This window comes from Rhinatrema bivittatum, chromosome 5, assembly GCF_901001135.1.
Source record: "Rhinatrema bivittatum chromosome 5, aRhiBiv1.1, whole genome shotgun sequence".
Taxonomy (NCBI): Eukaryota; Metazoa; Chordata; class Amphibia; order Gymnophiona; family Rhinatrematidae; genus Rhinatrema; species Rhinatrema bivittatum.
In genome coordinates, this window is record NC_042619.1 from 238,967,103 (window position 1) to 238,980,442 (window position 13,340).

Sequence of the window (13,340 nt, forward strand, 5' to 3'; positions counted from 1 at the left end):
TGAAGCCAGGTAAAAGTTTCAAGAGTATTTTATATTGATTTTATTACAGAGGTACACTTCTCTTTGTGAACTTGATTATTTTGGGTGTGACAAAGTTAAATACATCATTTTTCTGCAAAATTACTATTGAGTGCAAAAGTAGTCAAAATTGTTTTCTAAGTTATACATTGCATATAAAAACATCTCAAAGCTTGGACAAACCTGTCACCGCCTGTGTTTTGATGTTATTGCATCAGGGGAGTCTTCTCATGCATGAAGAAGGCTTTCTTTTGGTGATTCTCATGCCAGAGAAGACTCCCTGATGCAGTAACATCGAAACACAGCCAATGTCTGGAGGTCTTTGTCCAAGCTTTGAGATAAGTGTTTTTATATGCAAGGTAAAACATTAACTTTTTTTTTTTTTTTTTTACTATTTTTGCACTAAGTCGCTATTAAACAGACTTTAAACTTTCTTGGACTGATAATTGAAACACAATAGAAACACCCCATGGCCCATCCAGTCTAGCCATGCATCCAATAAAATTTAGCATTACTTCCTTAGAGATCCCTTTTATTTATCCCATGTTTTCTTGAATTTATTACTGTTTTTGTCTCCACCATCTCCATTGGGAGGCTGTTCCTGCATCCACCAACCTCTGTAAAGAAATATTTCCTAAGATTACTCCTGAATCTACCCCCCTTCACCCTCATCCCATGACCCCTTGTTCTAAAGTCTTCTTTCCATTGAAAAAGGCTCACCTCCTGTGCATGGGAAATTTGAACGTCTCTTTCATATCTCCCCTATCTCCCCTTTCCTCTAGGGCAGTGGTTCTCAACCAAGGAGTCGGGACACACTGGTGTGTCACCAAAAATTTGACATAGCAAGCCTATGCTTTCTATAACAGCTACATGTGCTTGCTGCTTGCGGACAGTGCAGAGTAAGGAGCCTGGGACTTAAAATTCCCCATCATCACTCCCTGTTCTTGCTTTTCCCCATTTTTCCTCTGTATCAAAAGCCTTAAATAAATAAATAAATAAATAAATAAATAAAAATAATTTATGGTCTTTTGCTCTGTATTAGATAAAGGTCAATCTGCATTCTGGATGGTTGACAGAGGTGAGGGATTCTGCTAACTAGGATGTAGATTTTGTGTAGGGATCTAGAGCAGTCTGGCTTGCTTTGTTTTTCCAATAGTAAGTGAATTGTGTTCTATATTTGCAGTCTTAGTTTCTCATTGGTAAGGTTGTTGCTGTTCAAGTCCTAGGTGTTAGTTCACTTATGGTAAGGCTGGTACACTATATCATTTCTAAATGTATTTTCAACAGGTTTTCATGTTATTTCGCAAACTAGTCTGGCAGGGAAGGGATTCTGATGTACTATTACTGAGGGGGTATCAGAATTTGAATATATTTTCTGTATGGTGAGTTGAAAGGGGAGATTTCCTCTCTCTTCTTTGTATAAACTCCAGAAGAGGTCAGAACTTTCTGAGGTTGACAGGGAAATGCATGAGTGTCTGTATCGAAAAACTTTGCACTACATATGCATTTCAATCCCAGATTTCTCACTGATGCAGAAAGCAAAGATTAACATTTTTGTGAAAAAAATAATGATATTTTATAAGCAGTTATTGAATTTAAAGAATATGTTGTCTTTCTCCTGCATCATTTTCAACAATAAAATATCTAGGATTTCTTTTTTTTTTTTTGGTAAGGCTGTTAAATGTAGTGTGCAATGTGTCGTGCACGTGAGCATCATCCGTCAGGTGTGTCATGACGGAAAAAAGGTTGAGAACCACTGCTCTAGGGTATTTCAATCTATCCCCATATGCTTTAGAACAAAGACCACTGACCATTTTAGTAGACACCCTCTGGACCCACTCTATCCTGCTTATATCCTTTTGAAAGTGCAGTCTCCAGAACTGTAAATAGTATTCCAAGTGAGATCTCACCAGGAACCTATACATGGGGCAATATTACCTCAATTTTTCTGACCATGCCTCTCCCTTAGCCTTATACTGTCAAAATTTGGTGGGTTAGTTTCTAATGGTCCTTTAAACTGCAGCTTTTAAAGTCAGATAAAAGTTTCAAGAGTGTTTTATATTGGTTGTGTTTAACTTTGCACTATGTTGTGACAGCTTCTGTTCACTTAAAGATTCACTGAAACATACAATTTGACCAGGAGTACCTAAGCTTTTGCTCACCGCCTGTAACTATAGAAACATCCTGGATATTATGTTTAAGGCCTTCCTGTCAAAATGGAGTCACCACTGTTGCATTTCCTCCTCAGCAACGAATGCAGGAAATTTTCCTCCTTCCATAAAAAGAATGCCCCCTCCTTGACAGGAATTGCAAGCAACTCCATCCCCCTTCACCCATAGAAGATCAAAGAACCCCGCTTCTTGATTTAAGAAAATACAAACTTTATCTTCTTGGTGAGAAACGAAGGGGATCCCTTCCCCCTCAATAATAAATGCAGAGAACCTATTTCCCCCATCTTCCCTTATTGAAAGAGGCAAGGAAACTCACTCCTCTCACCGATGAGAGACGCAATGAAAACTCTCCGCTTGTAAAGGTAGCGTGGTTGCCATGTTAGCATACTTGAATACAGACATAAAGGTTAACATAAAATAATGTGATACAGTCAAGAAATGTATCAAGGTAGTCTAATAAAAAGGAATCATCTTGATTTTTGTTAACCTTTACCTCCCCTTCTTAGCGAGAGATGGAGGGAATGCTTTCCCTTCCTGAGGTGAAATGCAGTGAAAGCCTTCCCCTTCCTGTTCAGGGATACAGAATTAGTCCTCCTCAAACCACACTACTTCAACCGCCTAGCACAGGCAGTAGAAGGTTTTGAGAAGTCGTTGCTAAGAGGTGATTAACTTCTTAATTCTATTTTAAGGACCAATGTAATGGAAGCGAAACGGATCATAAAATAACAGTGAGATACGATGAAGTGGATACATAATGTTTGTACAAAACAGTGAAAATATCACCATTTTAACCAAAATGAAGGCTTGAACTGCTAAAACATCCAGCTGATCGGTTACCTATTCAGCTTTTCTTCCTGGATTTCCTTGAACTTGCTGACCACGAACGAGCGAAAGATTTGCTCGATGTTCGTCCCCATGACGCTCCACCTCTCTTCCTCGGCCCTCAGTCCTCCACTCTCCCATAATGCACTAGACCGCGTGAACGAATCTTAGTCCTCCACCATCCCACAATGCTCCATTCTCAGTTAGTTGAAGACTCTATTGTCCGGAAGTAGTAGGTGACGTCACCGCCCTACGACTTTTAGGAACGTTTGCTAGAGCATTTTAAAATAAAAAAAAATAGATTCTGGAGGCCCGTGGAATTATTTCAGTAGATACAAAAATGTTGAGTGAAATGTTATAAACCTTTCTAGATGGACTAGTTAATAGATACTGCATAGGCGCAGATCCGAGCTCTCATAGCCAATCAGTTTCCAAGTTGCAAGATTGGTTAAGGTACTACGGTTAGATTGACCCGAGGCCTTCGGTGCCATCTTTGATATGGGCATGTATAGGGGAAATTTTTACAATGAAAATCTATGAATATATAATTTTCAGTTAACCACTATTTATCCAAGGAAGGGAGAAAAACCACCTGATAGCTAAGATGCTTTGTATCACTTATATATGTTTATCTCAATATCCGAGATTTCGGTGGGATTTGATCGCACGGAAGATGGCTGACGGGTGGCTTCGGTTAGAGTCACGTGATATTGCGTAAGAGAAGACAAATACCAGGATACTGTGTAGCTCAATTGTGCTACCCACGTGTTATACAGAAAGAGAAATCGCTCGTAAGTAAGACGTAAAGGGGAAGGATTCGGGCTCTTGGGTTAATGGTGAGGGCTAGAGGAGAAGGGAAATCTTCTGGGCATTCCATGGCAGTTTCTGAATTTCTTGCTGGTTTTATATTGTCCTGCAGTCTCTCAGCTGCCGAATTCAAGCACTGGTCTCCTGTACTATTCGGTCTTTGGCATATCCTCTATAGAAACATAGGAAACTTGGAATGTGCCCCCGTTGTTGTATGATCTGCCACGTTGAATTATTCTTAATTTTCTCAGTAGCTGAGGGGCATTTTTAAAAAATGTCATTAACCACTTTGTAGTTGCAAAGATAAACATTAAGTTTTACTGTCTAGTTAAATTGTTTCTATATCCCAATCTCTCATTTCTCCTTTCAGTTTGTGAGAGAAAATTCCTCACAATAGGGGGGTCCTGTTTGCGTAATTATGGCCTCTCTGGCTACCTTATAGAATTATATATGAGAGAGGAGGAGATATTTTTGATGCTTCATAATTTTAGATAACTGCAGTAATAAGTGATTCTTTTGGCTGGTATTCCGTGCCAGCTTGACAACCCTGTAGCTTCAAGAGATGGGATATTTAACTCATCTGGAAGCTTATTATACAATGTTGTCATCGAAGTGGGTGAATGGTAGATTTTGGTCTCTATTCGACCCTCTGCCAGTAACAAGCAAAATATTGTGTTCTATTGAGATTTATTTATTAAAAGGATTTATTACTCCTTCTGCAGTAGTACTCAGAGCAAGGTATAGGGTTATTTAGTGGTTTACATTCATTCGATAGAAGAGGTAGAATAGATGGCAGTGTAGATCAGGAAACAGGGCAGAAGGCAGGACTTCTAGGGTAATGCAGTGCATAAGCTATACTGCATTATCTTGGCACGATGCAGGATAAAGCTGTACATATGGTATCAAATTGATATGAAAGAACAGTGAATGGGTTAGTGGGAGGCCTTATGGGTAAAGGGGGTAATGCATATGTTACAGTGCAGTAACAAATGTCAGGAATGGGGCAAGGAAGTACAGTAATGCAGTACATATAGTACAGTATATTAATACAGTGCAATAGAAATTATAAACAGCAAGATGACATATTGTACCATAGTAACATATCAATGATAGCAAATAAAGATCAAAAGGTCCATCCAGTCTGTTTAGCAAATGGATTCTGGTAGTAACTGCCATCTCATTCAAGTTACCTCCATACTTTATGTTAATGGTAGCAATTGGCGTGCCATGCAGGTTACCCCCATGCCTTGTATTAAGGCTAGTAGTGGCTATTCTGTGCAGGATGCTCTCTTGCAGAAATGTTACACCTAAAATTAACATAGGTTACCTGTTTTCTTCATTGCCATCCTCAAGCCTTTAGGCATTCGCAATGTATTCCAAGCCCTTTTAAATTCATTTTCTGATTTTGTTCCTACCACCTCTTTTGTGAGGGCATTCCAGGCATCCACCACCCTCTCCATGAAGAAATATTTCCTGATGTTGCTTCTGAGTTGTCCCCCCTGGAGTTCCATATTGTGATTTTTAGTTGTACACTTTCCTTTTCAACAGAAAAGATTTATGTTTGTTTATCATTAATACCTTTCAGATATCTGAAGGTCTGTATCATATCTCCCCTGCACCTCTTCTCCTCCAAGGTATACATATTTAGATATTTCAGCCCCTCAGCATAGCTCTTCCGAAACAGACCCTACACCATTTTGGTCCCCTTCCCTCAAGACCATTTCTATCCTGTCTTTATCCTTTTTGAGATATGGTCTCCAGAACTGAACACAGTACTCCAGGTGAGGCCTCACCAAGGACTTGTAGAAGGGCATTAACACCTCCTTTTTTCTGCTGGTTATTTCTCCCATTATATAGCCCAGCATCGTTGTGGCTTTCGCTACCACCTGGTCACATTGGTTCACTGCCTTCAGATCGCCAGACACAATCACCCCAAGGTCCCTCTCCTGGTCTATGCATGTTAGTCTTTCACCCCCTGCCCCCATCACATATAGCTGTTTTGCATTACTGCATTCCAGGTGCATGACTTTGCACTTCTTGGCATTGAATCTTAGTTGCCAAATCTTCAACTACTCTTCAAGTCTTCTTAAATCTCTATTCATTCGCTCTCCTTCTTCAGATGTGTCCACTCTGTTGCAGACCTTAGTATAATCCGTGAAAAGACAAATTTTTCCTTCTAACCTCTCCACAATGTCACTCACAAAGATATTGAACAAAACCAGTTCCAAAACCGATCCTTGAGGCATTCCATTTAACACGGTTCTGTCTTAAGAGTAGGTTTCATTTACCATTACACATTGTCTCCCATCAGTCAACCAATTTGTAATCCACTATGGAGCCGACTCCAAAGCTCGTTTTATTCATGAGCCTCCTATGCAGGACCCTATCAGAAGCTGTGTTGAAATAGAAGTAAATCACATCGTGCTCTTCCTTAATCCAATTCTCTAATCATCCAATCAAAAATCCATTGGATTGTAGGTAGTTTACTATCCTCTCCCAATATTACCAGTATTTAATGGTTTAATGGAACATGGTTTAATGGAACAAAGTCAGCATGGCTTTACCCAGGGCAAGTCTTGCCTCACAAATCTGCTTCACTTTTTTGAAGGAGTTAATAAACATGTAAATAAAAGTGAACTGGTAGATGTAATATATTTGGATTTTCAGAAGGCGATTGACAAAGTTCCTCATGAGAGGCTTCTAGGAAAAGTAAAAAGTCATGGAATAGGTGGCGATGTCCTTTTGTGGATTACAAACTGGCTAAAAGACAGGAAACAGAGAGTAGGATTAAATGGACAATTTTCTCAGTGGAAGGGAATGGACAGTGGAGTGCCTCAGGGATCTGTATTGGGACCCATACTTTTCAATATATTTATAAATGATCTGGAAAGAAATACCACAAGTGAGGTAATCAGATTTGCAGATCTTACAAAATTGTTCAGAGTAGTTAAATCACAAGCAGATTATGATAAATTTCAGGAAGACCTTCTGAGACTGGAAAACTGGGCATCCAAATGGCAGATGAAATTTAATGTGGATAAGTGCAAGGTGATGCATATAGGGAAAAATAACCCATGCTACAGTTACACAATGTTAGGTTCCATATTAGGAGCTATCACTCAAGAAAGAGATCTAGGTGTCATAGTGGATAACACATTCAAATCGTCGGTTCAGTGTGCTGCGGCAGTCAAAAAAGCAAACTGTATGTTGGGAATTATTAGGAAGGGAATGGTGAATAAAACAGAAAATGTCATAATGCCTCTGTATCACTCCATGGTGAGACCGCACTTTGAATACTGTGTACAATGCTAGTCGCCGCATTTCAAAAAAGATATAGTTGCGATGGAGAAGGTACAGAGAAGGGTGACCAAAATGATAAAGGGAATGGAACAGGTCCCCTTTGAGGAAAGATTAAAGAGGTTAGGACTTTTCAGCTTGGAGAAGAGATGGCTGAGGGGGGATATGATAGAGGTGTTTAAAATCATGAGAGGTCTAGAACTGGTTAATGTGAATCAGTTACCGTATTTTTCGCTCCATAAGACGCACTTTTTCCCCCCAAAAATAGTGGGGAAATGTCTGTGCGTCTTATGGAGCAAATATTAAAAAAAAAAAAACTAACTACAACCCCCCACCCTCCTGACCCCCCTCCAAGACTTGCCAACAATTTGTCAAAAGTCCCTGGTGGTCGAGCGGGGGTCCGGGAGCGATCTCCTGCACTTGGGCTGTCGGCTGCCAATAATCAAAATGGCGCTGATGGCCCTTTGCCCTTACTATGTCACAGGAGCTACCGGTGCCATTGGTCGGCCCCTGTCACATGGTAGGAGCAATGGATGGCAAGTCTTGGGCGGGGGGGGGCGGGGTCGGGAGGGTGGGGAGTTGTAGTTAATTAAATTTAAAGGGTTGGGGGTTTGTTTGTTTTTTTTCCCCCACAGAAAGAGAATGATAAAAGATTTCTGATCCAGGGAGTGGACCGAAATGGTCCTCCCCGGTTCTGAAAACAAAATGGGGACAAAAAAATGTTATGCACTCCCCTAATTTGCTCCGTAAGACACACAGACGCCTGGGAACAGAGCTGGTTCAGCACATCATTTTTTTTTTTTTTAATTTCCCCCCCTCTGAATCCTAGGTGCGTCTTATGGTCAGGTGCGACTTATGTAGCAAAAAATATGGTATTTACTCTTTCGGATAATAGGTTAAGGGGCACGCCACGAAGTTAGCATGTGGCACATTTAAAACTAATCGGAGAAAGTTCTTTTTCACTCAATGCACAATTAAACTCTGGAATTTGTTGCCAGAGGTTGTGGTTAGTGTAGCTGGGTTTAGAAAAGGATTGGATAAGTTCTTGGAGGAGAAGTCCATTACCTGCTATTAATTAAGTTGACTTAGAAAATAGCCATTGCTATTACTAGCATCAGTACCATGGGATAGACTTAGTTTTTGGGTATTTGCCAGGTTCTTATGGCCTGGATTGGCCACTGTTGTAAACAGGATCCTGGGCTTAATGGACCCTTGGTCTGACCCAGTATGGGCATGTTCTTATGTCTACTACAAGTTCCTCCAGAGGTATAAAAACATCAGGATTAGTGAGTACATCCTTACAACCTGCTGAAAGAAGTAGCTCTAGAAACTTCCCCCCCCCCCCCCAACTGGATTGTAGTTACCATGGATGCCAGCCTGAGAGGATGGGGCTCCACTGTCAAAGCAAGACAGCCCAGGGGCAATAGTCAAAGGAAGAGATGCAATGGATGGTAAACAGACTAGAGACGAGCTATCAGGTTAGCTCTCCAATACTTCCTTCCCTCACTGAAAAGGAGAGCAGTTGGAGTGATGTCTGAGAATGCCTTGGTGGTAGCATATATAAACAAAAAAAAGGGGACACCTGAAACCATTCACTAGCATGAGAGGCAGCCCAGCTGTGCAACTGGACAAAAGAAAATATGCTTTTGGCAGTGAATATAGCAGAGAAGGACAATCATCAAGTGGACTTTCTCAGCAGGAACAGGCTCAGGAGAGTGGGAGCTGAGTTCAGAAGCCTTTCAGATGATAGTGGATCAGTGGGGTCACTAGGCGCAGATGTAATGGCAACACGGTTGAATGCTAAGGTCAGCATTTTCTTCAGTCTCGGGGCAGAACCAGGCTCCAGTGGCATAGATGTGCCTCTGTGCCCATGGCCACCTCCAGAGGTATACCTCTGAGCAGGACTCCATTATGCTTTCCCAAGGACCAGGGCCTCTTCCCTCCTCAAGGGCCAGTCCTAATGAAGGACCCTGCTCCATTATCTCTTACAGTTTCTATAAATAGAAACACGCAGACAAAAGCTGAACTGGAAATCACAAACCAGACCCTGTATGCAGTTCAACAATGGAAAAACAAAAACATCACCATTCCTCATAAAAGAAAATCAAGAAATGTAAAACATAAATCATAATAGTGACCCATACTAATAAAAAGAATATTTGTGTGTAGGGGTATGAGAGGGAAAGGCATAGGGGTGAGTGACAGAGAGATGAGTATGGGGAGGGAAAGGAAAGGGAGTGAGTGAGAAGAAAGGGGGGAATGGATGTGAAATAGGAGTTTGACGAGTTTTCTGTCACACCTGTTGGAAAGTTTAATCATGGAGACGTAAAATATCATGTACAAGTGCCCGACTCTGGCCGAGTTTCGCCACCAATGGTGGCTGCCTCAGGGGCTTATGATTCAAAGAACAGTGTTCAGGTGATGGTCCAAATAGAATCCACTGTCTATATATATCTATTGTTTATGTTGCTTTTCAATGAGAGGAGACGAATCATGTCGGCACATAAACAATAGATATATATATAGACAGTGGATTCTATTCGGACCATCACCTGAACACTGTTCTTTGAATCATAAGCCCCTGAGGCAGCCACCATTGGTGGCGAAACTCGGCCAGAATCGGGCACTTGTACATGATATTTTACGTCTCCATGATTAAATATTGAAAAAGACTCTCTTGTGGCATCCACCATTTTGTTATTTCCTCACGGCTTCACTGGATCGCCTACCTTGTTGTTTTTTGGGTCCACACTTGTTGGAAAGGAAACAGTAGAACCTAGGGGTTACGAAATGAAACTCCAGAACCACAAAATGAAACTCAGAACCAATGCCAGGAAATATTCCTTCACGGAGAAGGGTTGTGGATGCCAGGAATCTCCATCCAGAGGAGGAGGTGAAGGTGAAAACAGTCAACGAATTCAAAGGGGCATGGGATAAACACTGTGTAATCCTCAAGGCTAGAGATGGACATGAAGAAAAGGGTGCATGGTGGTAACTTGCTGGTGAGGCGGTTACTACGCTTACCAATAAGTTTTGATGCTTTTGCTGCAACTTTGCTTTCAGCTTCATCGGCAGATGAAAAAGTGGAATTGGATTTAGACAACAACCAATGAGGGTCCTGACTTCTGTGGTGTGGGGAACTGATAAGCATGGGGCTTAACCTGCACGGAGCAGCAGTTACTATTCTTAACAGAAGGCATGGGGATTATTACCCTTAACCAATAAGCCTTGTTGCTTTTGACACAACTGCAAAATTGCTCTCCACTTTGATGGTAGGGAGGGAAGACAACTAACATGAGCATGAGTCTTTTACGGGTTGGAGTACAGATAAGGAAAAAAGTGCAGGACTGAATCTACAGTCAAGTCCATAAGCAAAGCTTGTCAAGCACCACTGTGTGAATTTTCAAGAAGGCTCATCATCCAGTAAAAATATTGCTGGCAGTAAATTTTCTATGGGTTATAACATGCCTTGGGTATATCTGCACGGATCAGCAGTTGCTACCCTTAAGAGAAACATGGAAGTAACCTGCTTTCTAGGCAGACTGGATGGACTATTTCAGTTGTGGGAACCCCACCAGCAAGTCAGTACTCTTCGCCACCCCATGGTTTTTCTTTTTTTTTTTTCTTTACAATTTTTATTGCTGTTAATCAGAAACAGTTATAAACAGTATTATCAATATACATAGAATCAAACAGCATATTACAATTTAAAGTATACATTATCCCTCCCCTCCTCCCCCATCATGCTATATATAACAAGTGATTGCCTGTTTGTTGATACACCATGCAAGTTGATGTTCGCGTAGTGTCAGAGGTCGATTTGGTATCCAAGTGATTCAGAGATGAGATGAAAAGATCATTCGTCACCAGGAAATGTAAGGGTTCCAAACAAGATTAAATTTAGAAAGACTATGGTACTTCAGCGCAGTTAAATGGTAAAGAGTACATACTCCGTCCAAACGTCGTAATATTTCATCCGAAGTGGGTGGATGAGGTCCTTTTTCCATGTGAACGCGATCTCCATCTTAGTGGAAGTACAAATCTGATGTATGAGAGTTTGTATAGTTGTTGGTAAGGGTGCCTGTTCTTTAGAGAGGGTATGATTGATGTTGATTATCTCTGATAACATCTCCGAGATATATGTCCAGACTGGTTGGATGTAAATACAGTCCTACCAGAGGTGTAGGTAAGTTCCAAGTTGTCAGCATTTGCACCAGCAGTATGGATCCGAGTTAGGATAGCAATGATGCAATCCGGCTGGAGTTAGATGCCAACGATTCAGGGTTTTGTAATTGGCTTCAATAATTCGAGCTGAGATGTTTCCACGAGTAATTCTTGAAAATATTGTTAACCATTCCTCTTCAGGAATCGACCTTTGCATGTCACGTTCCCAGGCTATCATATGAGCATATTTAGTGAACGGACAAGAAGGCTAGAATTTTATAAAGTTTGGATATAAGACCTCCATGTACTCTAGTCATGCAATAGCCTTCAATCAGGGAATGCGTAGGTAATAGTAGGCCCTGTGCCCGGATTTGTAGGATAAAGTGTCGTAGTTGCATGTAAGAGAGAAATTCCGAGTGGGGTAACTGATGTTTCTCCTGGAGCATCGAAAATGAAAGAATGGATCCCTGTTGTATGAGGTGGGAGATACATGTAATGCCTCTGGATTTCCAGATGTTATAGGCAGATCTGGGTAAACCTGGAGAGAAGGAAGTATTATGAAATAGAAAAGTCTGTAAAAAAAATAGTCAGCTTTGCCCCCCAACTTCAATTTCCATTGATACCATATATTTAAAGCGTGTCGCGTGCAAGGGGGTCAAAGATATATCTGGACGCCAAGTTTTGCCAGGTTGCCATATTAGGGAAGCGAGCAGCACCGGAGCCGACCATTCCTGTTCCAATTTCACCCATGGTTTAGGATCGTCCATATGATGCCATTCAACGATCGGACGGAGCTGTGCTGCTGCATAGTACCAGGTCAGATTGGGTAGGCCCAATCCACCAGATGTCTTATGCTGATAAAGAATAATCCGCACCACTCTTGGTGGACGGTGATGCCAAAGAAATCGAAGTAGTTTCCTTTGCCACTGGATCAGTGTAGCTTTGCTAACAGAAATAGGCAGGGTTTGAAAAAGATATAGGAATCTAGGAAGTAGGTTCATCTTAATTGTTGCCAATCTGCCCAACCACGTAAGAGGTAGAGAATTCCATTTTATCTAAGTCTGTATCCATCTTCTTAATAAGGGGGGTATAATTAAGCTGGAACAGATCAGATATGTTATTGCTGAGGTAGACCCCCAGATATTTTAAGTTTGGTGGATGTCCATTTAAAAGTGTGAGGTGATTGCAAGGAACATGCCATGTCTGGCGGGCATGAAATATTTAAAATCTCTGACTTATCCCAATTAATTTTGAAGCCAGAGATAGCACTAAAATGGGCTAGTTCGGTTTCTATTTCTTGTAGGGATGTGGTAGGATTGCTCACTGTGAATATAATGTCATCTGCAAATAGTGACATTTTAGATTGATGAGAGTTTAGGGAAAAGCCTTGCACCTTCGGGTTATTTTGTATATGTACGGCCAAGGGTTCAAGAAAAATGGCGAATAGCAAAGGGAATAGAGAGCACCCCTGTCTTTGCCTCTGCATACTTGAAATGGAGCGGTATATCTGCCATTAATTTTTAGGCAAGCTGAGGGGTAGTTGTAAAGAGCCTTAATCCAATTATGAAAGGGAGTACCAAATTCCATATATTGAAGGGTTTGAAAGAGAAAGGGCCAGTGAACAATGTCAAAGGCCTTTTCCGCATCTCTGGCCAATAGTAGGTGTGCCGCCTTCTGTTTAGTAGTGCCCCAGATAATATTAATGATTTTACAGACGTTGTCACTGGCCATGCGGCCTGGAATAAATCCCGTCTGGTCTGGATGGATAATTTGTTCTATGACGCAATTCAACCTATCAGCTAAAATTTTGGCTAACAGTTTAAGATCTAGATTTATCAAGGATATTGGGCGGTATGAGGCACAGAGAGTGGGATCCCTACCAGGTTTGGCTATGATAGTGATTCCAGCCTTATTGGAATCTGGATTCAGTGCTTCTCACCCTCGTAGGTAATTAAATTGACGTTGAAGATATGGTGTCAAAATAGGACTAAAGGATTTGTAAAATTTGGCTTTTAGGCCATTGGGCCCAGGGGCCTTTCCTACTTTAAGATTTTTTATGGC

At 41.2% G+C, this 13,340-nt stretch overlaps 2 protein-coding genes across 10 annotated transcripts in view; one reads left to right on the forward strand and one right to left on the reverse strand.

Moving 5' to 3' along the window:
* SON (SON DNA binding protein) overlaps nt 1–3,200 on the reverse strand; it is a 236,639-nt gene extending 233,439 nt beyond the window's left edge. For all 7 annotated transcript variants that reach the window (XR_003857026.1, XR_003857024.1, XR_003857027.1 and 4 more), the window contains exon 1: nt 3,027–3,200. Coding sequence is in view for 3 of the 7 variants with exons in the window: in XM_029603546.1 (XP_029459406.1) it covers nt 3,027–3,106 (80 nt within the window). In the remaining 4 variants the exon portion in view is untranslated. The remainder of the gene's footprint in view (nt 1–3,026) is intronic.
* Nucleotides 3,201–3,568: 368 nt separating this feature from the next.
* Nucleotides 3,569–13,340, forward strand: part of GART (phosphoribosylglycinamide formyltransferase, phosphoribosylglycinamide synthetase, phosphoribosylaminoimidazole synthetase) — a 130,354-nt gene continuing 120,582 nt past the window's right edge. For 2 of the 3 annotated variants that reach the window (XM_029603548.1, XM_029603549.1), the window contains exon 1: nt 3,582–3,802. The gene's annotated coding sequence lies outside the window, so the exon portion shown is untranslated. Of the gene's footprint in view, nt 3,803–13,340 lie in introns of all 3 variants that reach the window. The other variant, XM_029603551.1, reaches the window with a different exon arrangement.